Raw genomic sequence first — 26159 nt, 5'->3', positions numbered from 1 at the left:
AACTTTACTCACAGTACCTAAAAAAATTACTTAATTTTTCAAAAGTGGGGGTTAAGGAGGCAGGTCTTCTTATGCCAATTACTTTCATTTTATACTATTATATTTTATCTAGAATGCTAAGCTAGCACAAAATCGAATCAATAATAGCACAGGATACAATAAAAATAACAGTAACTTAACAAAATTAGTTCTCATTTGAAATATGCTTCACGCTATTAACTTCTAAAATGTCATCTAGAAATATTTCAAATCAAAACATATTATATATGCTTACTTGTACAGTCACAATGCAACTACAAGTTGTTGAAATATTATTTATTGGCTGCCACATTCGAAGCAATCCACTTTTTGCTTTTTGGGTTGCTTTTCTTTGGGAGAAAACATATGCATTTCTATTTAAGAAACTTATTCTAATAAAAGTTCGCACTCTGCAAAATAAACGAATTGCTTCTCTGTTAACTTCAGGATAATGGTTCTCCAATTTATTAATTAAAGAGCCAGTTACATGCTTCCCTTTATAGTAATTTATACCATGAACTGCACAAAATATGTTTCCGAACTCGTAAACTGTATTCATCCATGAATGTGTAGTCATGAAGTGTAGTCAAACCTCTTAAATATTGGTTCATCAGCACTATTTTTAGATTATTGTTCCCAATGATGGGTCTTTGTCTCGCACATGGTAGGCAATATAACCTGTAACATACGTTAATGCTTCTCGTTTCGGCGGTCGAAATTTGTCTGGCGGAATTCAATTCTAATTCCCAAGCCATACGAGAAGGTTCCTCTATGAAATCCAAATCATCAATAGTACTCGTATTTAATGAAAAAGCATCTTCCTCCTCAGTTTTCAAAGCCCTTTCAAGTATTTCTGATGTTAAATATGGATCAATATTTCCGCTTTCTTTAGTCATGCACACTTTTGAAGATAAATTTGGCAGCTTATTAGCGAGTATTAATTGCTTTAAGCAGCGTATAACTTCACTAGGTGATGGATGGCCATTGAACCTACCAAGCCCTCGAATCTGACTAAAGAGACTTTCAAGTGCATCCTGAGTTAATCTAGAGGTTAAAATATATTTAGCATCATACAATGATTTGAAATCCTGGTGTAGGTCAAAAAGAGAATTTATTGAAATTATTATTCTTTTCTGGAAAGGCAATTAGTTGGATTTTCCCTGAACTCATAATCCATCAATGACTTTCTTCATTAATTAAAAAACTTGAATTTGTTTTTCATGATGTTCATTTAATTCAAATGCTGCTTTAAGTATTTTATCTGAAGGAGAGTATGGCTTTTAGTACTATTCATAACATCAAAAAAATTGTCGATTAACTCAAAGAAGTCAGATGCTTTTTGATTTCCTGTGAGGTGGAGTATACTTTTTGCGGTTGTTCCTGAAAATAATGTTTTCTCTGGAACGACTTTGTGTCTCTCGTTTCCCTTGACCATTAAATAATTTGTTTTTAGTTTGTGAAACAATTTAATTTCTCCTGAATCTCTATTTAAAACCTCTTTAATAATATCAACATTTAAAACAATTCCTTCTTCTAAAACAAATTCTTTATCAAAAAAGTAGTTTCTCAGTAATTTGAAGCAGTGCGCTAAATCTGCAAAAACCCATATTTTGTTTTTGTTTGCAATACTGAATTTGGAAACTGAGAACTATTAATCGAAATTTGTAATTCTTTCCACAAAGTACTAGATCCTCCTAAATTAGACACTATTGCTTTCGCTTCTACTCCAGATAACTGAATATGTCTTATGAATGAAAAAAGAAGTTCTTTCTTCATTGGAGTGTTAAAATAAAAAAAAATATTGGTTGTTTCCACTGCGAAATGAGACCAAAACAAACTGCACTTTTTGAAAAGGACTGAGAATTTGGTCCAGTTTAGAGTCATAGCAGAGTTTAGAATCTATATGCATTTCGTCGAAACCGAGAACGCATATTTTTTCTACAGAATTCAAATATTCGCATCTTTCCTTCATTACAGCAAGAACATCACTCTGAATTTCTGGACTACATGAAAATTTAGCGCACCATCTCCTTAATGTGCTAGAGCTAGGTAAAGGAATTCCCATCTTTTCTTTACAAAAATAGTAGCTTTTAGATGACAAAGCTCTTATGACAATGCAACGTGAAATATCTTCACTAGTCCACCTGATTTTTTCCTTCTTTTCTAGCAATGTGTTAATCTGCGTCTTTGTAAAAATATGCTTTAGAAGTTTTTCCAAATTCTCCGATCCGTGCTGTTTTTTCCTAAATTTCGCTGTTTGGGATTTTAATTTCTTAATTTCTGATACAAATTTCTTTCTAGATGTCGTCCACCTTCTTTTTTCGTTGAGCAAACATTCTAAAATTTTTCTTTTCTCTATTTTTCAATATTTTATTACAATTTTCTAAGGATATTATTTTGTTCAAATTATCAATACATTCTTGTTTATCTTTACACTTAGGGCATTCAGGGATATTGTCACTTAGGGCATTGTAACTTGTGAATTTTATTTCAAAATCATTCATATTTTATTTATTACTGTCAGCTTCAATTCCGTTCTCGGGCCTCTAAATAAATTTTCTTTGGGCTTAATTCATGTAGTCCTTCAATAAGCACTCTGCATTAATTTTCTTTTCAAATGTCTCCGAATTCTTGGTGTTATTTTGTTTACTGCACACGATAAATTTACTTTCGCCATAGCATTGAATTTCAACAGTTTCTTTTGTGGCAATCCAAGCAAGCTTCTTATGTCATCTTCATAATCACTGCACAGAAAATGTTCGCCGCAAATTCTTGCGTTTTTCACATTAATAGAATCTTGTCTTCGACATTTATGTATCCATTCTTTCGTCAAAAGCAAATTGTCCTTTGGGAAAGCATGAAATACAATATTTCTTTCTTTCGTATTTATATAACGCACGTTGCTACAGCACAAGAAGCCATATTACATAAAGGATACTTTAAATATAGAATTTAAAAGAAAAACTGACTAAAACTATATATATATACACACAAATTATTAAATATTTGCATTATTAGAAAACAAATATGTATGATTAAAATTAATTTGGGATATGCGACCTCCAGAAAATCGTCTCGCAATTGAATGAAACTACAATTTTAAACGCGCGAAATTAGAGCAGGCGCAACACAGACACGTCAGATTACTTCCAGTTAACCCCCTCTATGAGGCTCGCGTCGGCGAGGAGTCGAACAAAGGAATGACCTAGCCCTTCTATTTATCCCTGATATTTGGCATGTAATACTGCACAAAGTACTTTTTACTAGTGATAATACTAAATATTATTATACAGAAAAATTATTAGCAGTGTATATAATTCACCTTTTATTATATAAGGCATAGTAACTTCACTGTTGCACACAGAGTTCAAAGAACTTCTGCGAAATGGCAATACTTTGTTTCTGTGCTAAGCTGTTAATTAATAGTACCGCAGGATGCATTCTATGTAACACAGTATATTCTAAAGTGTATTACACACAATCAATCATCTTTATTTTTAATATTGAAACCTTGTTGCATTTTCAGTGTACGCTCTCATGTTGTGATGAATTTAGTACATAGTGTTACTCAGTGAATAATTGTAGAATGTATAACAATAGTGTCATAAATGGTATGGTTCCGCACAATACAAACATTAAAACTATATTCAGCTTTAATTATATAATCTAAATAACATAGTATAAGATGTTCAGCACATTGTTAATGTTAGTTTACTCCAGTACTGCAGGTATATAGCGATGTATGTTATTCTTAGTTAAGTTTTGTACGTATTTTTCTTCTAATGTTTTATTTTTAGCTTATGTTAATAGTTTATTCCAGTGATAATTTTTTAACTACCATTGATTTTATAATTGCATCTACCCATATCAATATGAATGTATACGCTGCACATAGTGCAAAGTTCGTCTAAACTCAATCTTGCAATGTATCTGTAAACTTTTTTTTCTTTGATTATGATTTTAAAAAGTGCCGTTGGTCTGTTGGGCTGTGGCGGTAGTTAGAGTTGTACATCCTTTTACGCTGTGGAAGCTACAATCCAGTTAGGTTAACCCTTAGGTCGGGAGCTCTCACAGTGGCGTTAAAGCTCCCTTGGGATGGTCCGTACAGAGTCCTAAATAGGCTGAACGACGTCGTGGTTCGGATCCGTAAGTCATCGAACTCTAAACCTAAAGTCGTTCATTACGACAGGTTAGCTCCTTACTATATATGACAGTAGTATATATAATTGTAATTACTTAGATTTAAACATAGATTACCTAGATTTAAACATCCTTTTTAATTTCAAATCATTATGAATGATTTTAAAGTGCCAGAAGACATTCTCAGTTCCAATCTGCTGTATCTTCGAGTCACCATTTTCTCCTCAAGATCAGAGATTTCACTTTCTTGATATATATCCGTGTTCTAACAGTCTTAGGATGCGGTTTTGTGGCCATTGTTTTATTTTAATTTTCAGCTAGACGCTTATAAGGTATTTCTCCCGCCTTCTTAGCATGCCTTCGTAGAGTAGTGGTCAGCACGCTGGATGTGTATTCGAGAGGTCCGTGGTTCGAGTCCCGGTGAGGGCATTGCTCATTTTTCATGTCTCCTGCTTTCAAAAAATACCTAATGTCTCTACAGTGGCGCCCGAATTAAAAGGGTGGTGGATGATGACTCTTTACCCGCAGGATTTAGCGATTGGGTCCCCTAATCCCGAGTCGCCCTTTAAGAGGGGGAGTGTATAAGGTATTTCTCCCGCCTTTTTTTAGAATGCCTTCGTAGTGTAGTTGTCAGCACGCTCGAAGCGTATTCGAGAGGTCCGTGGTTCGAGTCTCGGCGAGGGCGTTGGTCATATTTCATATCTCCTGCTTTCAAAAAATACCTAATGTCTCTACATGCTTTTTCTCTTTCAAATTTAATACAATAAAAATGCTTTTCTTTGAAATAGAATAACCTCGACTTTTACCTCCCTTTGCAATTTGTTGATACGCTAATTGTCTCTCGGAAAGTGAATTTACATAACCTTCGAGCCATAAATTTCAGGAGCTACTTCCAAAATAAATCTCTAATTCATCATTTTAATTAAAATAAAATAGTAGCAGTCGATTATATTCTAAACGCCAAATCTTTATTTCGAAATGTTAAAGACAGGATATATAAATAGAAAATCGTTTCTAAAAGTGCAAATGCCCTTCTCTAGAAAAGACAAGTCTTAATTTCTGCTATATAGTGAAATAAAAATAAATGTATTCATAAAAAAATTGTAGTTCATCTTATTCATAAAAAGACAAGTCTTCATTTCTGCTATATAGTAAAAGATGTCCGAACCCCCCCCCTCCCCCCAAAAAAGAACTAGGTATTCTTCTAGGCTTAAACTAAAAGTTATTTCTTTTATCGAGCAATGCTATGGACTGACGTGAAGATGGAGTCGAACGACAACATTGATGACAGTAAAATTGGAGGCAATGACATTCATCTGGATTTCTCGCTTTGCAGAAAAGCTTTCTTGAATTGCTAAAAAATGATGAGTTAGATATTAGTTTTTAGAATTTTGATTAATATGCATTAAGATTAAATAAAATACAAATAAATTTTTCTAAGGTATTTAAGCTATAATATAATTTTGCGATCGAAATATTCCTAAATCATTTTGAACTTATGTAGAAGCCGATTTGAGATTTTTTACAGTACAAGATGTAGAAGATTTGCTTACATTTCTCGGCTTATTCACAAAAATATACGGTAGCTCTTCTTTGCTCTAGAAACATTTGACTTTTGTAGTTTTCATGTCAAATCCCTTAATGCCATGGGTTATATCTAAAGAAAACACATAAATATATTCTTTTTCGGAGAAGCTAAAGGGTGGATATTTGCACTTTAGGACACTCATTTACTGACGTCATTGCAAACATACCCGGAAATGACATCAGAAATTGTCTAGCAAGTATTTACTGACTTGTAACAAGCTACCGTTCCATACAATAAAAACTCTAACAATGACGCATGAAAACCGGGGGGTGTGTTACATGTCCGTTCAACCTTCTCCTATGATCGCGCCAAAAAGCACCTCGTAAAATATTCACCTAAATCGAGACTGTGGGCGCAATATCACAGAAACAATTTCATCGCGACGCAGCAGCTGCTGAGATGACGCCATCATCTCGCCTTCTCCTGTATGATGTTTGTGAATAAATAACGGGGCGCAGGGCACTGATCCTGACAAGGCGGCAAAGACAGGAGATGCCCAGAAGACTGACAATGCAGAAATCACGCGGATGGTTCTGGATCGCTCTGGCGTCTTCAAAAGGTGTTTGTTTCGCGCACGTGAGTACTGTTCAAATCGTTTTTCTTGTTACTCAGTGAAGTTAATTGCTGAAATTATTCTAAAATTTGTTTTCTATTTTCAGAATGTTTACTTCGGTGTTTTAGTCGGAAAACATTACATTTTTTACGTCTGACTTAAATTAAAAGAGAGTATATGAAAGAGCTATCTTTACGAAAATATCTTAGAATTCTATAAAAAGTCCAATGTTAAACTTCTTAGAATCCTTTAAAATTATAGTGCAGTTTACTATAAACTTAATCAGAGATTTTTTAGAGAATTCTATAGAATTTTAGGTATGGAGTTATATATAGAGATTCTCTAAATGTATATATATTATACAGAGATTTGTGCAGTTCTACAAAATGTGTAGAGTTTCTAAAGGTCTCACTTATTTATAGAATCAACTAATAGAATTCTACTGAAAATGCCAGTTTTAGGTTAAACAAAATTAGGCCATCATTCTAAGTAAGTTTCCTTGCTTTAAATTTCGATAAAATAATGTAAAGAATCTTTGAGCATTTAAGAACGTTGTAAAATCAACAAAGATAATTTTAGGTTTAAAAAGAAGGAATGAAATTTTCTTTTGTGAATAAAACTTTTTAACATTGTCTGAATTTAGAACTATTCTATGACATAGAAGCAAAGGGTAAGAATTTCTGCGACAAGTATGATATTTTTCTTAAATAGAAGTTTAAAAATCATTTTAAATTTGAAAAAATGTTTAAGTAAAAATTAATACATTTCAAATGGCATTTTCATTTAATTTGACATGAAATTAAGAATCCATTTCTGTTATCAGAGGTCCATATACAATAAATAAAGCACTTATTTGAAGAAATAATTTATTTCAAGATTTAAATTGATTTTATGATTTCACAAGATCTAACCTTTTATTATATAAGTAATACTATATAAAAAGTTTCACAAAATGCTATAAAAATATTAGAGGAAAAAATATATAAAATGTTCCATTAAAAAATAAATCAACACTTATAAATAAAACTGTTTATTTTGGCTCTTCGATATCCCATATAGCATATCAGAAACTGAAAATTTGCTTTAATTGTTGTTTAAAATTTTTAGACTCCTATACAACACCATTCTATAAAAACCTAGTTAAATTTCTATGAGAATTTGCAAAGCAACTTTACTACAGACGTATGAAAAAGTCTCATCTCTATTAAAAAAAATGCAATGTCAAATTCCTTTAGAATCCTCTAGAATTATCGCCCAATTTTCTATGAACTAGGTCAGAGATCTATCGAATTCCATAAATTTTAGATACAGATTCTATAGAGTTATGCATACAGATTCCACAGAGATATGTGTAGATATTTTACAGCGATTTGAGCAGAGATTATATAAATATTTATACAGTTTCTAAAGGTCTCATGCGTAGAATATTATATAATGTGCAAAAAGTCAGCTAATAGAATTCTACTGAAAATAGAAAACTGTGCCGTTATTCTAAAGAACTCTAAACAAGTTTCCTTGCTTTAATTTTTATAAAGGATCTTAGAGAATATTTTGAGAGTTTAAAAGCGCTATAAAATCAGCATTATTTGATGATTAAAAAGAATGAATTACGTTTTCTTAATTTAATAGAATTTTCAATCTAAATTTTGAAATAACCTGTGACTTGGAGGGGGTGAAAAATGTTTTGAACAGGTGTGATTTTATGTGGTTTTTCAGTATCAATTCGATTTTAAAAAACTATTTAAATAAAATTAAGTAGATTTTAAATAACAATAAGTCAAATTTGAAAAGCCGTTTCTCTTGTAAGGGGTAAAATAATTAATTTCAGAAATTAAGATTTTAATTATTATAACTGCATAAATGAATTTAATCTTTAAACTAACTTTAAGATTGAAATTGATTTTATGCTTTTACAAAATTTATTTTTTGAATTATATAAGGGATACTGTTAAAAAAATTGCAAAATAAGCTACATAAATTTAGAAGGTTGAAAACATTAAAGAGAAAAAATCAATTAAAAATGATTCAATACTTATGATTAAAAGTCTTTTATTTTTGCTCTTCTATATCCGATTTTATGCACCAGGCTTTCATTACTGTTTACAAAACTTTGCAGATTTCTACAGAACATCATTCTATAAAGGGCTTTATTGGTTTTGCAAAACAACATTTTTATAGAACCATGTTTTGTAAAAACTTTATAATTTCTGTAGAATTTTATAGAGGAACATTTCTATAGAACTATGATATTCAAACAGTGCCACCCCATAAAAATTTCTCAACTCCCAATCGACTGTCGACCCTTAGTTATACGAGGGCTATCCAGAAAGTAGATTACGTTTTGGAATAAAAAAATAAACAAAGTATAGGAAACAAATTTTATTATATACAGATGAAAGCCACACTCAAATACTACTTTTCTACATAGTCACCATACAAATTAAGGCATTTATCGTAGCGATGTACGAGCTTGGAAATTCGTTCGTCGAAAAATTCGGCCGCCTGCGCCTTCAACCACTTCGTTACCTCTTCTTGCTTTTCGCTGATGATTTCGTGCAACAAACTTCGCGAAATTTGTGGAAAACTCAAAGAAATTTCCGTTATTGTGAAATTTCGATTTTCACGGACTTTAGCATCGACTTTTTCGAGAAGTTCGGCGGTCACTATGCTGGGTCTCCCACTTCGATCTTCGTCGTGAACATTGGTTCGGCCATTTTGAAATCTTATGACCCACTGACGCACTCCACCTTCAGTGATAATGTTGTCCCCATACACTTCACGAAGCTGCCGATAGATTTCTATCGGTTTACAGTTTTTTGCAGTCAGAAACCTTATTACTGAGCGCCCCTCGCAGCTCGCGGGATTTTCAATTAACGCAGACATTTCAAACCGTCACAGTATCTGAACGGAGCACAGCACGAACCTCTCACTAGCACGGCTAGATGCAGACTGAGCTGCGCAACGCTCTGACCCCAAGATGGCCGCGCTAGCCCCGCCCCTAGCGGACACAGACGGAAACGTAATCTACTTCCTGGATGGCCCTCGTACATCATCAATTTAGATTTTTTAGGATTTGTATCCACCTTGTATCCTACTATAAAATTTTGCGTTCTCATATGGGGTCCCGACCCATAATTTGAATACCACTGCTAAAGAGGATTACTTGTAAGTTATATAAGAATTCTTATAGAGCTGTATCAGCCTCTATAAAAATTTTTCGTAAGAGTACGTATGAACATGAAATTTGAAATTAAAAATTCATTCTTAGATGTACGCTAAATTTCGCCGAAACACTCTATCTTCAAATTTCATTTTGATCGAATCTTAATTAATTCAAAAATTTAATTGTCTCTTACGTAATAATGCTTCAGGTTGTAGAGACATTAGGTAATTTTTAAAAGCAAAAAAGACGAAAAATAAGTAAATCCTTCTCCGGAAATCGAACCACAGACCTCTGGAATACGCGCCAAGCGTGCTGACCACAACACTACGAAGGAGGCAGAAATACCCTATATATTCCCCCTTTTAAAGGGCGACTGGGGTTTAGGGGACCTAATTGCACCACCATCTTGAGTGTAGAATCAACATCCACTATACCCTTTTAGTTCGGGCGTCACTGTAGAGGCATTAAGTTAGTTCGAAACAGAAGAGTATTAAAATAGGAAAACAGCAGCATTAGTATTACTATTTTATACGTTTTAATAGGCTAATTACTTTATTTACCTGTAGAGATAATAGGTATTTTTCGGAAGCAGGAGAAGTGAAAAAATGAGCAACACCTTCGCCGAGAATCGAACCACAGAACTCTGGAATACGCGCCCAACTTGCTGACTACTACACTACGAAGGCCTTCTAAGAAGGCGGCAAAAATACCTTATAAGGTACTTATGCGTGTCATTGCAGTGAAGAAATTGCAGTTTCCCAAATTTATCATGTAAACTGATGAGTAGTTTTTTTCAACTCAGTCTTTAAAATAAATGCATAAATTTGAGAACATTTTAAGGAGTTTTAAGTGGTTATGATTATTACCTATAAACTAATAAATAGCAGCGAAATAATGATAAATTAATATTTTATGTAAGTACATTTTCTAGTAAGTTTTTTCTGTCAAATTAACATCAGTATGAAATTGAATTTTGTTTTAATTTGAACCAACGGAGAGATCTTTTAAAATTTCTCGAACTTCTACATTAATTGCTTACCTGACAATGTTTGAAATTATAAATATTTATAAGAAAAACTATTTACTTCAATTATTTTTCAGATTTTACTTAAAGTAATTTATATTATTTACTTCTTAGTGGAACTGCTTGATTAAAAAAGTCATTTTAGCTAAAGTTAATTTATTATTATTGTTATTTATAGTAAATACATTTTTGGCGTACTTAGTATTTCTCTTAAACTTTTAGAAGTGAAAAATGGAGGTAAAACAAATGGTAAATTAAATTCAAAATGGAATTATTTGGTAATTATTTAATAACATGTTAACGGCTAGATATTTGCAATACAAATGCATTCATTCGTTAGTACGTACACTTCAAGGGGAGGGAATGGAACAGCACTATATCTCTCTTTCTTCTGGGCCAATTGACGAAATTCAGATTGCGTTTTTCATGTCTCGAAAGCGCGACTTAGATTTATATACATCATTGTTCTAATATAGGTATTTTGACACAAAATCGGAATTTTTCTGAAATGACATGTCAATTGTTTTCCATATTTCAATCCTACGACTCAAATTACGCCAAACTGCCAAGTTTCGTAAAAATCGCTCGAGTAGTTTTTAAAAAATTAGCCCTCAAAATGTTAGCTCCTCAGTGTTAATTTAGTTTGGTATATATTTATAAATATCTCTTTTTTATTAAATTTATTTAATTCTTCCCTTTACATTTCGAAATTTATGTTCATTCCAAATAAAATTCGCCCACTTTTTATGATTTATTCTTAAAATTTATATTTTAAAATAATTTTTATAAATTTTGCGAAAACAGTTTTGAATTATAACCTGCAAAATTTTTAACATCATCTTAAAGTAGATATAAGCAAAAAATTAGAATTTTTTATTCAAAATTTCCCAAGATATACGTGAGTTTATATATTGGCACGTTTGAAATTTGGCATATTTGTTGAAAACGATAATAACATCAATCGTGGTTTAGGCACTTTGTTAAAATTACTTGAAAGTACGAACGATATGTGACATTTTCCTCGCTCATCCACATTGTAAAAAGGTATTAACTATGTGCCATTTTTTCCGCTCCTGCACAATGGAAGGGAAAGGAAAATATGTTGCCGTATATTAAGAAGTTCGCCAAGTGAATTAATCTTGGCGCAAACTGAAAAAAATGTGCCAAGTTAAACGTTTGAATTTTCCGCTAAATTTCGCACCAAATTTTACAAAATTTAATGTTTAGTCATAATTTGGATCGTAAAATCAAAATATGAAAAAAATTAGTATGTTATTTCAGAAAAAGTCCCATTTTTTATCAAAATACCTATGTTAGTGCAATGATATATATAAATCTAATAACGCGATTTAATAAATCTAATAATAGCGATAAAGTCGCGCTTTTGAGACAGGAAAAACGCAATTTCAATTTCATCAATCGGCCCAGTAGAACGGGAGATATAGAGCTACCTCCTTTTTTTTTTCTTTGCAGTGTACATTAGACGGGAAATATTTCCAAAAGTGAAAACACGAAAAAAGTTACGTTCCTTCGTAATACTTCTGTTTTCTCTTTAACTGGAAGTACACCAACGGCCGAATGAAAAGAACTACTAAACGCTACTCGTTCAATCTAGCCTCTAATTCTGATGAACGGGCTACATTTCTTCGTAGAATAAAACTGTATTAAAACTTTAAAGTAATTTTTCTTAATACCAATTTCAATCAATTAAAATCTTCCTTGATCTGAGCAGTCAGGAAACTTCTAATATTATCTCTTAAAATGTTTTCACAATATTGGTCAGAAGTGGAGATATGCTGCATCTTATACGAAGTGAGGTATAGTAGTATAAGTAGATATTTATAAATGGATTGATTATTTTTGAGAAAACCTCTCTATCCACGCAAAAATTTAATTTTTAAATTTAAATTTATTTTTGTTTTTATTTGACGTTTTTGGAAAAAATCTGATGCTTATAATTCTTAGAAAATTCTCTAAAAGTCGAATTGCAATTCGCACTTCGTTAAATTTACCACCGTGCCTATAACTGATAAGAACTTGAAAATTTTCAATGAAATTTAGTGTGGAATTATTAAAAAAAGCTCGTTTTATTTAGTGACAAATATAGTTCCTTATTGGCTGAAGAGCATTAGTATTTAACTTCTGCAGCTGCGTGAATGATTAATTACTGAAGTCCCCGTTAATTATCCACATTCGAATACGACGCTCTTTGTTTATAAAACGAATGCATAATAATTATTTAGCCAAATGGTTATTTTTGGCTGTGAGGAAATCATGTATAAAGATTTACACTCGCACAGCCTTCTGGCCCACCAGCGGCCGAGCGGTAAAGACGCTGAACACTGGTAGTTCGGTCTGAGGTTCGAATCCCGCGAACGGGCTGGCTGCATGGGCGTTTTCGTGGTTTTCCCCATGTGTAACGTGTATACGAGCCAGTTTCCCTTAGAAAGTCCTCCACGAAAGGCATCCCTCCCTTTAGGCAGATAGCCCTCGTGTGCTTTGCCATAATTAAATACACCACCACACCACGCACAGCCTTCCCACCCACACTGTTGAAAACACACTGTATCCCATTATAATACCAATATCGTACTATTTAGAACTAAAAGTTCTTCAAAATAAGGTATGAAATAACAGATACAAAAATGAAGTATCGGATAAACCGACACAAACATAGAAACAATTGGCAACAGATTTAAAATTGAATGAAAAACTCAAACAAGCATAAATTATCTTACAAAATGCACTAAATAAATAGATAAAACTTAAATAAAACTACACAAAACTTCCAAAAATGCATAAAAACCGAGTTATAAACAAATAAATACAAATATTTACAAAAATTTACAACGTGTTTTTATTTTTGGGCCAAAAATCGGATGCAAATGTCTAAAACCTTGAAATACTAGTAGTTGGATACAAGCTGAAGACAGTTAAACCTGAAATAAAGTTATTCAGAATGGAATGGAAATTGTAAAAGAGGGAATCATTTTCACTGGTTTATCCTATGTTCTTCGTGACTATCTCATCAACATCTTTAGAAGATGAGTAAGTCTGTACGTATTCTATATTCTATATTTTAAGAGACTGCATTGTTTTTGCACTTTACGACGTAGTCATTATAGCTGCTGCATTTTCTTGTAATACTTGATTGGGAAAAGTCAGCGTCCTAAAGCTTTAGACCCTTTTGAAAAGATAATGGAATTTGTAGTCCGATTTAATTTTTGTCATATCTGAAACAGTGTGCATGTAAAAAGTCTTTTAATTTTACTAATTTTAGTATATTTTATTTTAACACAGTGGTGATGATTTTAATTATTTCTGTTAATATGTTTACGATTTAGCGATCATGCTTAAAATTCTTTATTATTAATATGTTTTAAAAAGCGTCATAAAAGTCGAATTAAATAATAAAACAAAATATAAGGTGAGTAAATTATTTTAACCAAGACATGATACGGAGTAAAGTAAAGCACTTTATTCACATGATCATATTTATTATTTAACTTTAGTGCAACTCTTTGCTATTTTTAAGTACACTGGTGAAATAAATTAAGAGAATTTTCATATTTGATCTACGATCTCCAGAACTACTGGACAGATTTTAATAAAATTTGGTGTGAACATAGGCTGATATAATACAAACAAAATAAACATTCAACAGTTATTATAGACACACATGTTCATGTGTAATACTCATGCGAGTCAAAGGTCGGAAACAGCAGTTGCAGAAGACACAAAAGAAATGGGTTAATAGGGTGTCTAGTCCCCTCTTACAACATACAGGCCGCATACATGACGCAGCGTGATGTCATACTGAAAATAAGGCAGTTTCTCAGTGCCTGTGGCAATTGGTCCCATTGATTCAGCAACGCTGTTTTCAGTTCCTGGATGGTTCTTGGAAGGGGGTTGCAAGTTGCATTTTCCCTCCCCAAAGTGTTCCAGACATGCTGTATAGAGTTGAGGTCTGGAGACCTGGCTGCCAAATCCATTTGGCGAATATCCTCACTCTCGAGAAATTCGTCGACCAGAAGAGCTCTATGTGGCCTCGCGTTATCGTTCTGCAAGATCAACTCGGGGCCCACTGCACCCCGGAAAAGGCGGCGGTATAAACATAACATGAAAGTGGAATATCCGGTCCTTACCTCAATGCAGACGTATCACCGGAGCCATAGGTCAAAAAGCTATCTAATTATCAAGCAAAAGCTAAAGAGTATCATCAGAATTTAAATAAAATTTAGAATCCTAGCGATGAATTTTGAAGTCTTCTGATTAGAGGATGTGTTGGCCTCACCAACATCTTTATTAAGAATTAAATACAAATTATGCATTGATCAAATCTATAATACAATAATATACAGAAATCAAAAATTACAATCAAAGTTGAAATATAATAATATGAATTATAAGTACAATGTTACAAAGTAAAAATGATATAGTTTCCAAGAATACATATTTTAACTCTTTTAAACATACAGAAAAATAATAATTCAAGTAGAAACACTTTATACATATAAGTATTATGGTGAAACATAAATTGTATTTTCATTGACATACAGAAATTATATGAGTTTTGATAGCTGAGAACGACCCTTTTCTAACAGAACAAGTTTACAAAGTAGATCGAGATTCAATCTTTGTGGAAATAATTCTCTACGTCTACTGTCCAAGCTAGAGCAGTCTAAAATCATATGAATTTCGTCCGCTGAGTCTAGACAACATAAACATTGACATTGCGATCCTTTGATCTTGAATCTATGAAATAGCAGGGAAAGGATCCGTGATTTGAAAGGATTTGATTGATGAAAAAATCGTTAAAGTGTCTTCTTCCTGAGACTTTAGGAAGAATTTTAAAAGTTGATCTTTCAGTATCTTCCTCTTGCCATCGACGTTGCCACAATACGAGAGCTTTCTCTTTGGCATTACGCACTATGGTGCTAGTTGGGATCTGGCAGTTTATTCTATTGGAAGAAGAAATTCCATTCTTTGCAAGTTCGTCTGCACTTCTCGTTTCCTTGGTAGCCACAGTGTCCACGTATCCAGCATTAGATGTTTGGCTTTTGTAATAAAGAGGAGCTTTTTAACCTTTATAATTTCTGGATTTAATATGTCAATTTTTTCCAGAGATTTCAGTACTGCTTGACTATCTGTGTAGATCTGTGCTGTTTTCTTATGAGTTTTTAGTCATAGTAAGGCGGACTTCAACGCTTGTGTTTCCGCTTGCTAAACAGAGCAGTTTTTATCAAGTTTATAAGATTTCTCTTCTTGCAAAATGCCATTCCAGTATACACAGAAGCCAGCTCCTGTACCTTCATCGTTTTTTGATCCATCTGTGAGTAATTCTAGGTCTTTATTAAGAGGGAGATGATTGTCCCATTTATATGTCTTTATTCTAGCTGGGTGAGTATACCACTTGCTAAGCTGATAATCAAGGTCTTCTCTAGGAAAGTTTATGTCTTCGAAGGAGAAGTCTGACCACCCTCTTTTGGTTCGTTGTATGGCACTTTCCTGGTCTAGTTGAATATCCAGTGGGATCAGACCTACCAATACTTGTAGTGCCAAAGTTGGAAATGTTTTATAGCTTTTAGTCATTGCTAGGAAGACTACCCTTTGAATGGTGTTAGCCTTATTTCGCATTTTTACCGTTGGTGGATACCACCAAGCTGCACATGCATAAACTGCCGTTCTTTCAATTGCTCGTTTATATAATTCCTTTATAATCGCCTTTGAAAGACCGAGTAATTTCATAAGGTTGTTAATTATTTTACATACCTTTATTTTGATATAATCCAGATGTGGAAGCCACGTTAAGAGGCTATCACTTCTAGGGACGCGCGCGCTTACCCGGTGCAATTCCAAGAAACGAGATTCTAGTAGGACTGCTTTAAACGGGAGGATTCCGAAAATTGTTTCGTCTAGCTAGGAGGAACATATCCCGGCTACGAACAACATTTTAAAACTTTCTCGAAAATGTTCCGGCTGGAGACGTGTTCCTCGAACGTTCAACCAATCAGATGAAAGTTCTGCTTCTGAAGGATCACGGGTAACTTTCAATATGGCGATGGCTCTTACTGTGACGTCATGGATGGTGGAAATAGAGGCCGATTTAATTATTGATGTTTTGTTGTAATAATATAACTGCCTGAGTCATTTTTAAAATGTTTATATATTTATTAAATATATAATCGTGGAAATTTCAAAGTTGACAGTATTTTACGACGTTCTTGCAGTTCGGATTTGTTTACAAATTGTTCATCGCCAAAAGTTCGCCAAATTTGTCGTATTTCGTGCTGATCGTATATTATCACTTATATAATAGAATTTCCTTTGTATATGCGCGGCTTTTCTCCTAATTACTTATCTTTTAAATTCTTAATTGCATAATCAGTGACAGGTTTTAAACAGCATAAAAGATGCATAAAAAAAGAAAAGCATAGCTTATGTCATAATGAGAATACTCATTAAATTTGTCTATTATTTTCATGTTATTAATGAAATACTTTTTGGATTATAAATACATTAGAAACTATACTTTTATTGTAAATGCTACACATTGAGACATAGGAAATTTATGGATTTATTATTATTCATAATGAAAAACATTTGTATATACATTCATTAATATAAATCTTATTCATTACATTAATGCTAGTAAATATATATTAACAACTTCTAAACCATCGCATCTCTCTATCTGTATGTAAATATATGACTTATTAGATGTGTATATATATGTATATATGAATACAAAAATGCACATTGCCAAAAAGTTTATTTGAAGTTACTTTTAATTCATATAACGATCATGCAATTGGCAGCAACTGTAGTCATCAGTTCTTTGCAAATTACTATGGATATGTAATAATCAGTTGAAAAATAATTGATGATCATTTGAGTACTAAAGAGTGTACACATTTTGTTATTGGGTTAATTCATAATTATATCATATGTATGATCTACGTAATATAAAGATGACTAATAAATAAATAATAAGAAATGTAACAGCTGTGCATTTATAACATTTGATTACTTAAAACAGTGCACAACTGATTATCACCTTCATATCTGTTTACATAATGAATTGTACTTTTCAATTAAGTGCACGGGCCTACTAGTGATCGAAGCGTCGTTGAACACTGGTAGTTCTGTCTCAGGTTAGAATGCCGCTAACGGGCTGGCTACATGGTCGTTTTCTTGGTTTTCTCCATTTGTAACTGGTATACGAGCCTGTTTAAAAAAATCTTTTACAAAGAGATCCCTCCTGTTAGGCAGATATCCCTCGAGGCTTTGCCGTAATCACATAAAACAAACTCATGATGTGCACACCTAATTTCTAGAGTTGGTATAATTAATGTGTTTTCAGTATATTACCGAATGTTCTATGGGACAGTGAACACCTTGCACATGTTTGATTGCTCATGTATTCATATGCTTTATTTGATCTTCATTTTGCTGAATAGTATCTGCTGGCTGTGAGGATGTAAATATCAGCCATATAGATTTTTGTCATAGAAGGTTTTTTTTCTTTTTTTCTTTTTTCTGTTTGTTTGAATGGACAGAACAGTAATTATGAGCCATAAAGTTAGTCAAGAAAATGCTTTCACCAGGTCACAAATTTTCCAGTGAGCCATCAAATTTTCATTGAAATGCAGACAACAGAAAATACACATAAGTGATATCTGATAAATAGACATATCCAGCACACGTTTTTAAACTATTCTTAGTGTATACAGAATTTGGCTATTATTGATGTAATTGATTGCTATAACCAGAAGTGTGTTTACCTGTTACTTGAAGTGCCAGAGTGGAGATTAAAGTGATTAACTTGATAGCAATCACCTTTCTATTATCTTCCATTACTAACAATAAAGTTTAAAACGAAAAGAGTGTGAGCAATACAAAACAACACGAAGAAGCAAACGTCACTTGAAAAGAAATGTCACTTTCGCCAATCTGAGCGATAACTGATTCTTGTTTGGCTTTAAGCCTGTTTACTAAATGAAGATGGTAACCATATTTCGCCAAAGAGCGTTTCTCAGAACTGTTCCACCAAAACTTTTGTTCCGGCAACAAATATCGTGTGTGATAAGGGTTTTAGGCACTCATCTATTATAACTCCAAGATATTTTATTTGCTTTTGACGTTTGATGGTTACATTTCCCATTTTTATTGTTGGGGTTGAGTATGCAGAGCTAGCTCCGTTTTTTTAGTTGTAATAAACATTAAACTAGATTTTTCTGGTGAGAAGCTAAGCTTGCTTAAAAATGCCCATTCGGATATTTTATTCAAGGCATTATGTGCTCTAGTTTGGATCTGGTGGTGAGTTAAGCCCGTGACAATGATCAATACATCATCAGCGTAAGCTTGAACTCGGACTCCTTCTCCATAATCAATCCTCAGAGCTGTATTCATCACTATGTTCCAAAAGAGAGGTCCAGAGTTTGATCCCTGAACACATCCCTTTTCCTGAGCATGGTAGTATTTCTCATTATTAATTTCGTATACAATTTAACGGTTGTCCAGCATAGATGTTGTAACTTTATATATGTTAATTGTACATTGGAGCGTAATTCTTTAAGCAGGAAAGGCCACCGGATATTGTTAAACGCACTTTTTATATCCAAGGAGATGATATTAATATAGCAGTTTTTTTTTCTGTTTTCTTCAACAGTATTTATAATATCTTTTATTGCATCCGTTGAACAGACGCGCGTTGTAAATCCATACTGCTTTTGGCTTAGTTTTCCATTCGAATATGAGAAGTAATTTAGCATGTTTGTAACCAGTTTATCGCAAACTTTGCTCCATGTATTTAATAGGCAGATTGGTCTATATGCTTTTGGTAGTTCTGAGTTTTTACCTTTTTTTTTTGAGAAAAGAGCAAGCTTTGCTATTTTCCAACATTCAGGAACTATTCCTCTTCTTAATAGTTCATTAAAGAGTTCAGTATGAAGATTTGGATTAGCGAAGAATCTTTCTAAGATTATTTCTTTTGGAAGATTATCCAAGCCTGGAGCTTTTCCCGAATTTAATGATTTGATTGCAGATTCGACTTCCTGCCTAGTAAACGGGAAGTCCTGTTTTGCTCCATAACTGTTTTGGAGTTGATTTCTAACTGAAATATGCTCCTGAGAATCTTCGAGTCTACTATCTTTTGGAAAATGATATTCCAGGAGAAGTTTAACCGTTTCTTCGATTGTTTGAGTCTTGGATTTATCCTGTTTTTGCAATGCTTTAATCTGAAGAGGTAAAGTAATATTACCTCGTGCAAAGTCATAGTAAATGCCAAAAGGCGATTTTGGATCAATGTTTTCTAGGTGGATCTTCCAAGAACTTTTTTTAGCTCTGAGTAGTTCTCTTTTATATTTGGCTAAGTCTGTTTTAGAAATTTGTTTATATGTAGCCCGTAAGTCTTCGTCTTGGGTGCATCTTTGTTATCTCTTCCTTTCTGCTAAAATTCTTTTCCGCATAATGAACAGTTCTTGTGTCCACCATGGGGCACCTTTATGTTGAGTATTTAATACTTTACTCTTGGCTTTGATTGCTTTTTTCGCAAATTTCCTGAATCTTTCGAGTCCATGTAACAATTAATTCATTTAAATTGACCGTGCTTTTAATATATTGCGGTTTTATGCTTGAAAAATAATTTCCAAGATTTTCTTTCAAAGCTAACCAGTCCATTTTTTCCAGTTTATATTTTCTTCTTGAAGAAGAATCAAGAGAGAAATCGTAGGAGATTTCGAAATAAACTTAGCAATGGTCACTTAACGATAACAGTCCAGAACCTTCCAATTTTGAATTGTATTACCAGGGGAAGTTGGGCGACAAGCTGTAATATCAATCCAGCTCTTCCCTCTGGAGCTGTTATAAATAGGAGGACCATTTGGATCATTTTCAACAATGGATTGGCGAGAAATTTAAGAATTCTCGCACCGTTCTTCCTCTGGTGTTTTCAAATGGAGAACCCCATTATTCGCTCTTGGCGTTTAGGTCTCCCAATATAATAATATCCTGTTGATCAGGAAGGTTCTTCTCTACCAAGTTCAATAAGGAAATCAGGTCTGTAAGATCTGTTACTGGTTGATTATAACAATTAAAGATCGTAAGTGATCTCTGTTCAACTTTTAAGGTTATGATGTTTCAATGTTGGAGTAGTAACGATGTTCAACGCTGTTAAATGAGGATTCACGACCACAGTGGCCGTCTTGGGAAGCTGTTCTAGAGAGTAGATAACTTTTGTTTGTAGTGGGAAACCTACAGGTTTCTCATCTATGCAATAATGTTCTTGTACAAATACCAAGTCATATTCAAAAATATGAGTTTACAACTGTGCTGTTGCAACATGAGATCTTGCGAGATTAATTTGTAATGCTCTTATATAATTACGATAGTTCGAATTAGCCATAATTTATACGTTTTTTGAGTTCCTCTATCTCCATAAGACGACACGGACAGTTTTTATCAAAACTGGAGTGTCCTTCAACCAGTTGCTGCTCATTATTCGCATTTGTTTCTGCACAATTAATACATTTGAGAGTTGAACTATCACATGCTTTATGTGAATGAACAATTTCACCGCAATGGCCCCAGGCTTCTTCCGTCTGGAATTGCCTTGAAATGTGCCGGAACTCGCAACATTTGAAGCATTGTGTTGGTATTATATATTCTTTCAAGTTAAATATTTCCTAATTAACACATACTTTTTTAGTTTCACAAAGTTGCTTGAACACTTCTGGGTTGGTCTCCCATACCCAGTGATTTTCATTCTTTTGCTTAGTCGGAAATTTCCCCAAGAGTCCATTGTCATCAATTCCATCATTTTGGGCTATTAACGCTTCTGAGAGTTCCTCTTTAGTGATATCCTTTGGGATATCATAGATAATGATTTTTGGAGGGCGTTTTAATGGTCTAAATATTTGGAGTTCCTCCTTTAAGTCTGGAACGGAACTTATTTTTTTTTCTAATATTTCCAAGTCATTTTCTTTATTTGTTTCAATCAAGAGTCCTTGTTTTACTTTTTTGACTCCAATGTGGAGTTTAGAAAGATCAATGGATTTAAGAATTTTCTTTTTTACTGTATCAGATTTATCCCCTTCTTTTGTTGGGTAGAGGATTGTAACATACTGTTTTTCTTGCTTTTTTCTCGTTTTGGATCGATCTCGAGTAGGACGTTTTAGCACGTCCGTATATGAGTCCTTCTCTTTATTTGTTAAAGCCTGAATTTGACCTTCCAAGTGAGCCATATCAACGCATTGTTCCGTAAGTAAATTGAAAATCAGTTGAAACTGATGTCTGATATCTGCGGCCACATTTCTATTAAGTCCACTGGCCTTGTTTTTAAGAATCGTTTCAAGGTTGGCTACGTAAGCCTGACCTTAAGAATGTCTTTTGAGTCCGTAGTTATAGATTGATCAGAGATAAATATATACAAATATACAACCACTAGGGTGACTAATGACTTGGTACCCTGGGATTCTCACCAAGTTAGCAAAGTAGAGCTCTTAAAGCTCAGGGTTTCGACCCTCTTTTGTGAGGGAGCCCCCCGACCACGCCAAGGTACCCAAGCTCCTGGGAAAGCACAAGAAACTATAATCGAAAATAAAAACTGAATTCAAAATCGTAAATATCACAATTTTAATCGCATATCATTCTCATATAAAATCGCATTTATCCAGATCGGCAAGGAAGGGTGCGCTGGCTAGCGAAAATACGCTCTGAATAAACATCAATATTCACCAGTTTAAATACTCACTTTGCTTAACTCTAAATTTACATCCTGACAAGGAAACGCGAGGGGAAGTTGATGAATTCAGGAAAGGTAACAAAAATTTGAATAATATGTTAATTTTAACTAAAGGAAACCCTACAATATAAAAAAGTAGTGGAAATCCAGTGCCATATGGTCATGTTTAGATTACAATTTCCTTCAAAAAATTAGAAGTAATGGAGCTGAACTTCGGAGGATTCCGGGTAAATTTAAGCTCTGATTTAGTAAAGTATAAACGTTAAGTGTATAAATTCTGTAAGATAAGTTATTCTAGGATTCTCTGCTAATACTATGATTCATTTATACAAGAAAGTACGGAATATTCAGTACGCTTCTTCTTCGATTACAAACTTCCTTCAAAAAATTAGAAGTAAAGGAGATAGACTGCAGAGGGTTCCGGCTGAATTTAAACCATGATTTAATGACATTTAAACGTTAAGTGTGAAAATTATGAAAGATAAGTTATTCATCAGAACTGATGGAATTTAAAACTTTCTCTTAATAACTGACTGTCAGTTTATGAAAGAGAGTTAGTTTGTGTATGGAAATATGGTATTCATTTGCATTAAAATACTCATAATCTTAATCTGTTTTTATTTATTGGAGCAATACAATATAAAAGACTTAAAAAATCGTATTCTGCTTAACATTAAGTTTGTGGAAAGACCTTTCTATTTATTTATTTACTTATTTTTGTCCCGTAAACCGTATATTATTGCGATATACGTATTTTCTCTCCCTTCTCCCTGAACCACACACAACAACATCACGCACAGCATTCAACTCAACGATTTCAATAAGTTGAGCTTTACAAAGTGGAAGTGAACAACCACGCAATCTCTCAATAACAGATTTATGTTACTTTAATGAATTATTTATTTGATGTTCGAATATCAAGAAGAAAAGGTGTCGACAGAATGTTTCTTCTTATGGGGCTCTGTGAAGAAAAAATAAAATAGTGGCTTAGAAACTGTAATAGATAAACTTATGCTTTGAGTAAGAATTTAAGTGAACGCCCATTGCATGAGATATTATTTTTTGTGAATTTTCAAAACACCGAACTGTCACTGACAGAATTTCTGAATGCAAAGCTGATATATATAAATGAGCATCAATTTACAAAAGTAAGTTATAACATTGTTTTATGTGTACTAGAGGTATATTTTCAACCATTAACATATATGTAGCAAAATGAAATGTTATTTTTCACTTTAGAGATGAAAGCGCGAGTTCAATTACAATAATAAAAATTTTGTTTAAGTGAATGTGAAGATTTTATTAGCAGTTTCAAATACTTTAGCAAGATTAGTATACACAGCTTGATATAAACTGTGGCTAAATTTTAATGAAGCTTAGAATACTTTGCTTCAGTCAGTAAATTTCCTTTACTGTCATAATGAGTTACTCTTTTTTATGAATCAGATGTCAGTTTTGATTCTGATACTTTTATCGTTTTCTGTTAAAAATTTCCATATCTTTGTTATTTGAGAAGATCTGAATTATGTTCCAAATTGATTCGACAGATTTTAAAATAGAATTCAGATTTGAATTCAGGTGAGTATTTTGAACACTTGGTTATACTGAACTCACTCTATATTATTCTTAATTAAATGTAAAGAGTAAAAAGCAAAAAATATATGTTGAAACTAATTCAATCTATCTTTAATTTTGTCCTGCCTGAACTAACTTCTAACCAATAAATGCAATTTTAACTAAATAAATAATGCAGATCCTTTGTATTTTAAAAGTACAAACAATGAAAAAAATAATGTACACAAACATAATGTTTAATGAAAAACATTAAAGTACAAATGATAAACTCTTTTCCTCTAAAGGATATGTATGCAGACATTAAGCTGTTGGCCATGGTTAAATTATATATTACTCTCATTACCTACAATAGTGTTTTTTTTTCTCGAAATTAAGTGTAGTAATAAGTTTTCAAAGTAAATCATTCTATCCCATTCAATAGCCTAAATGATGAACTTCTTATGTTTAGAAAAAATTATAAACAAACTTATGTTTAGAAAAATTTACAAACAAACAAAACTTTAGAAAACTTAACAGCGAGATGATATTTTCTCGCTGTTAAATCTCAAATTGGTACATGTAGCTTTTTTGAAAAAAAAAAAAAAAAAAAATTTTTTTTTGCATGTGTTATCTTTTACTTTAAAAGATCCTCTATTTTTTATTTTCATTTATTGAACTGATTATTTACTAATAGAGTCTAATTACGTTTGTTACAAAACTACTAGTTTAATATCAGAATACCTAATATATGCTTGCTGCGGAATTAAAAAATATATCATTACCTATGTAAAACTAAAGTCCGTTTTCTCTTGCAGTAATTATTTACTTTTCTATTCTCAATTCAATATCTCTTTTTCAACGATTAAAGACTCGCATGAAAGAAACAAGTTCAATTAAGTAACAAAAATTTAATCAAACTGTAATAGTAATTATATAAATAATCCTGAAATAATCTTAACAGTATGTTTTATAGAGTGACTCCTTTGTTAAATTTGTGTTCCATTTGAAAGCGCCTTGTTCTTTCTCACCAGCATTTGAGCAGCAAAAGTCGCTGAACGCTGCCAGTTCTGTTCTGGGTTCGAATCCCGGCAACAGGCTAGCTGCACGGGTATTTTCCTGGTTTTTCCATGTCAAACATATATACAAGCTACTTTCCCTTAGAAATGAAGGTATCTTTACCCTTAGGCAGATAGCCTGCAAGTTCTTTGGTGTAATTAAATAAAGCAAATCAAACCCTTTCTTTTTGTTTGTGGCTTAGAAAGTACTGCTGCTGAATGTGTGTATAATTATATAACAGTAACTCATAAGGAAAATTATTTAAAAAAACCCATTTAATTGCAAAATACTCTGAATTATTTTACGTGACTTTGATGCAAATTAAATATTTAATGATTAAAATTTAATTTGAAAATTGTAATGGTAAATTAAAAATTTATCGCAGCATGTAACGCTTGAATATTTCTACACATTCAAATTTAAAATCCTTATGCATAATGGTTTTCTTAATTTTTAATAAATTGGCATGATTTCATAATATTCAGAACTTATTTAATATGCTGAATTTATCTCATGGAAAATCAATTTTTTATTACACTTATCTGCTGTTTTGTTTTCACTCAACCATGTTAATTTTAAGCAGAATAGAGTTAATTTCCTTTTATTATAAAAATTTACTTAAAACGGAAAAGAAGGGGGGAATGAGTTTATCCTCTTTGTGTAAATGAAATAAAAAGGCAAATATTCTATCATTCTTGTATAATTTCAGAAATTTATTTAACTTTAAAATCTCAGGATTTCCTGCTTTCATGCACGAAATGCAGATGCACATAAGTTATGTGAAATATTTAACTAATTTCCAATTTAAGTTAAGTGAAATATTTAATTAATTTCCAATTTAAGTTATGTGAAATATTTAACTAATTTCCAATTTAAGTTATGTGAAATATTTAACTAATTTCCAATTTATTACTTTTTAAATATACTTTTATTTACTAACAATCCAGTTCTTTAAAGCTATATAAATTCGTCTGACTGTGATCAGGCATGATATAAATGTTGCTCACCTTTTTAGCTCTAAATCACTTGGTTTCTTGATTCCCAAGCTTTTATTCTTCTGCCTAACATTTCTATAACCAGTGTTGAATCCAGGGTCGAAACAGGTTGCATTATAAGACTTATTCATAACGTAAATTGACATCAAATCAATATTTCCGGTATTGCTGTTTATGTCAAATACTACGACAAGAGGAACCATTGGTGATTGCAACGCCCTCTATAAATAATGCGCAAAAAGTGGACCATTTTTGAGAAAAGTGGTAATACTACTTTCACCTCCTTCATCCAACTGACTGCATCATTAACGTTTTTTGTCATAGG

The 26159-nt window shown here is 32.7% G+C and overlaps 1 protein-coding gene across 1 annotated transcript in view; it reads left to right on the top strand.

Moving 5' to 3' along the window:
• Positions 1 to 6018: 6018 nt before the first annotated feature.
• Positions 6019 to 26159, top strand: part of LOC118205298 (transmembrane inner ear expressed protein-like) — a 56564-nt gene continuing 36423 nt past the window's right edge. The window contains exon 1 of the mRNA XM_085817814.1: positions 6019 to 6322. Coding sequence (XP_085673940.1) covers positions 6239 to 6322 — 84 coding nt within the window. The 5' untranslated portion in view covers positions 6019 to 6238. The remainder of the gene's footprint in view (positions 6323 to 26159) is intronic.

This window comes from Stegodyphus dumicola, chromosome 1 (genome assembly GCF_044657685.1).
Source record: "Stegodyphus dumicola isolate Sdum_Otavi_A_Nest chromosome 1, ASM4465768v1".
Lineage (NCBI taxonomy): Eukaryota > Metazoa > Arthropoda > Arachnida > Araneae > Eresidae > Stegodyphus > Stegodyphus dumicola.
Note: the sequence above shows the minus strand (reverse complement) of the source record. Positions and strands in the feature narration are given on the sequence as shown.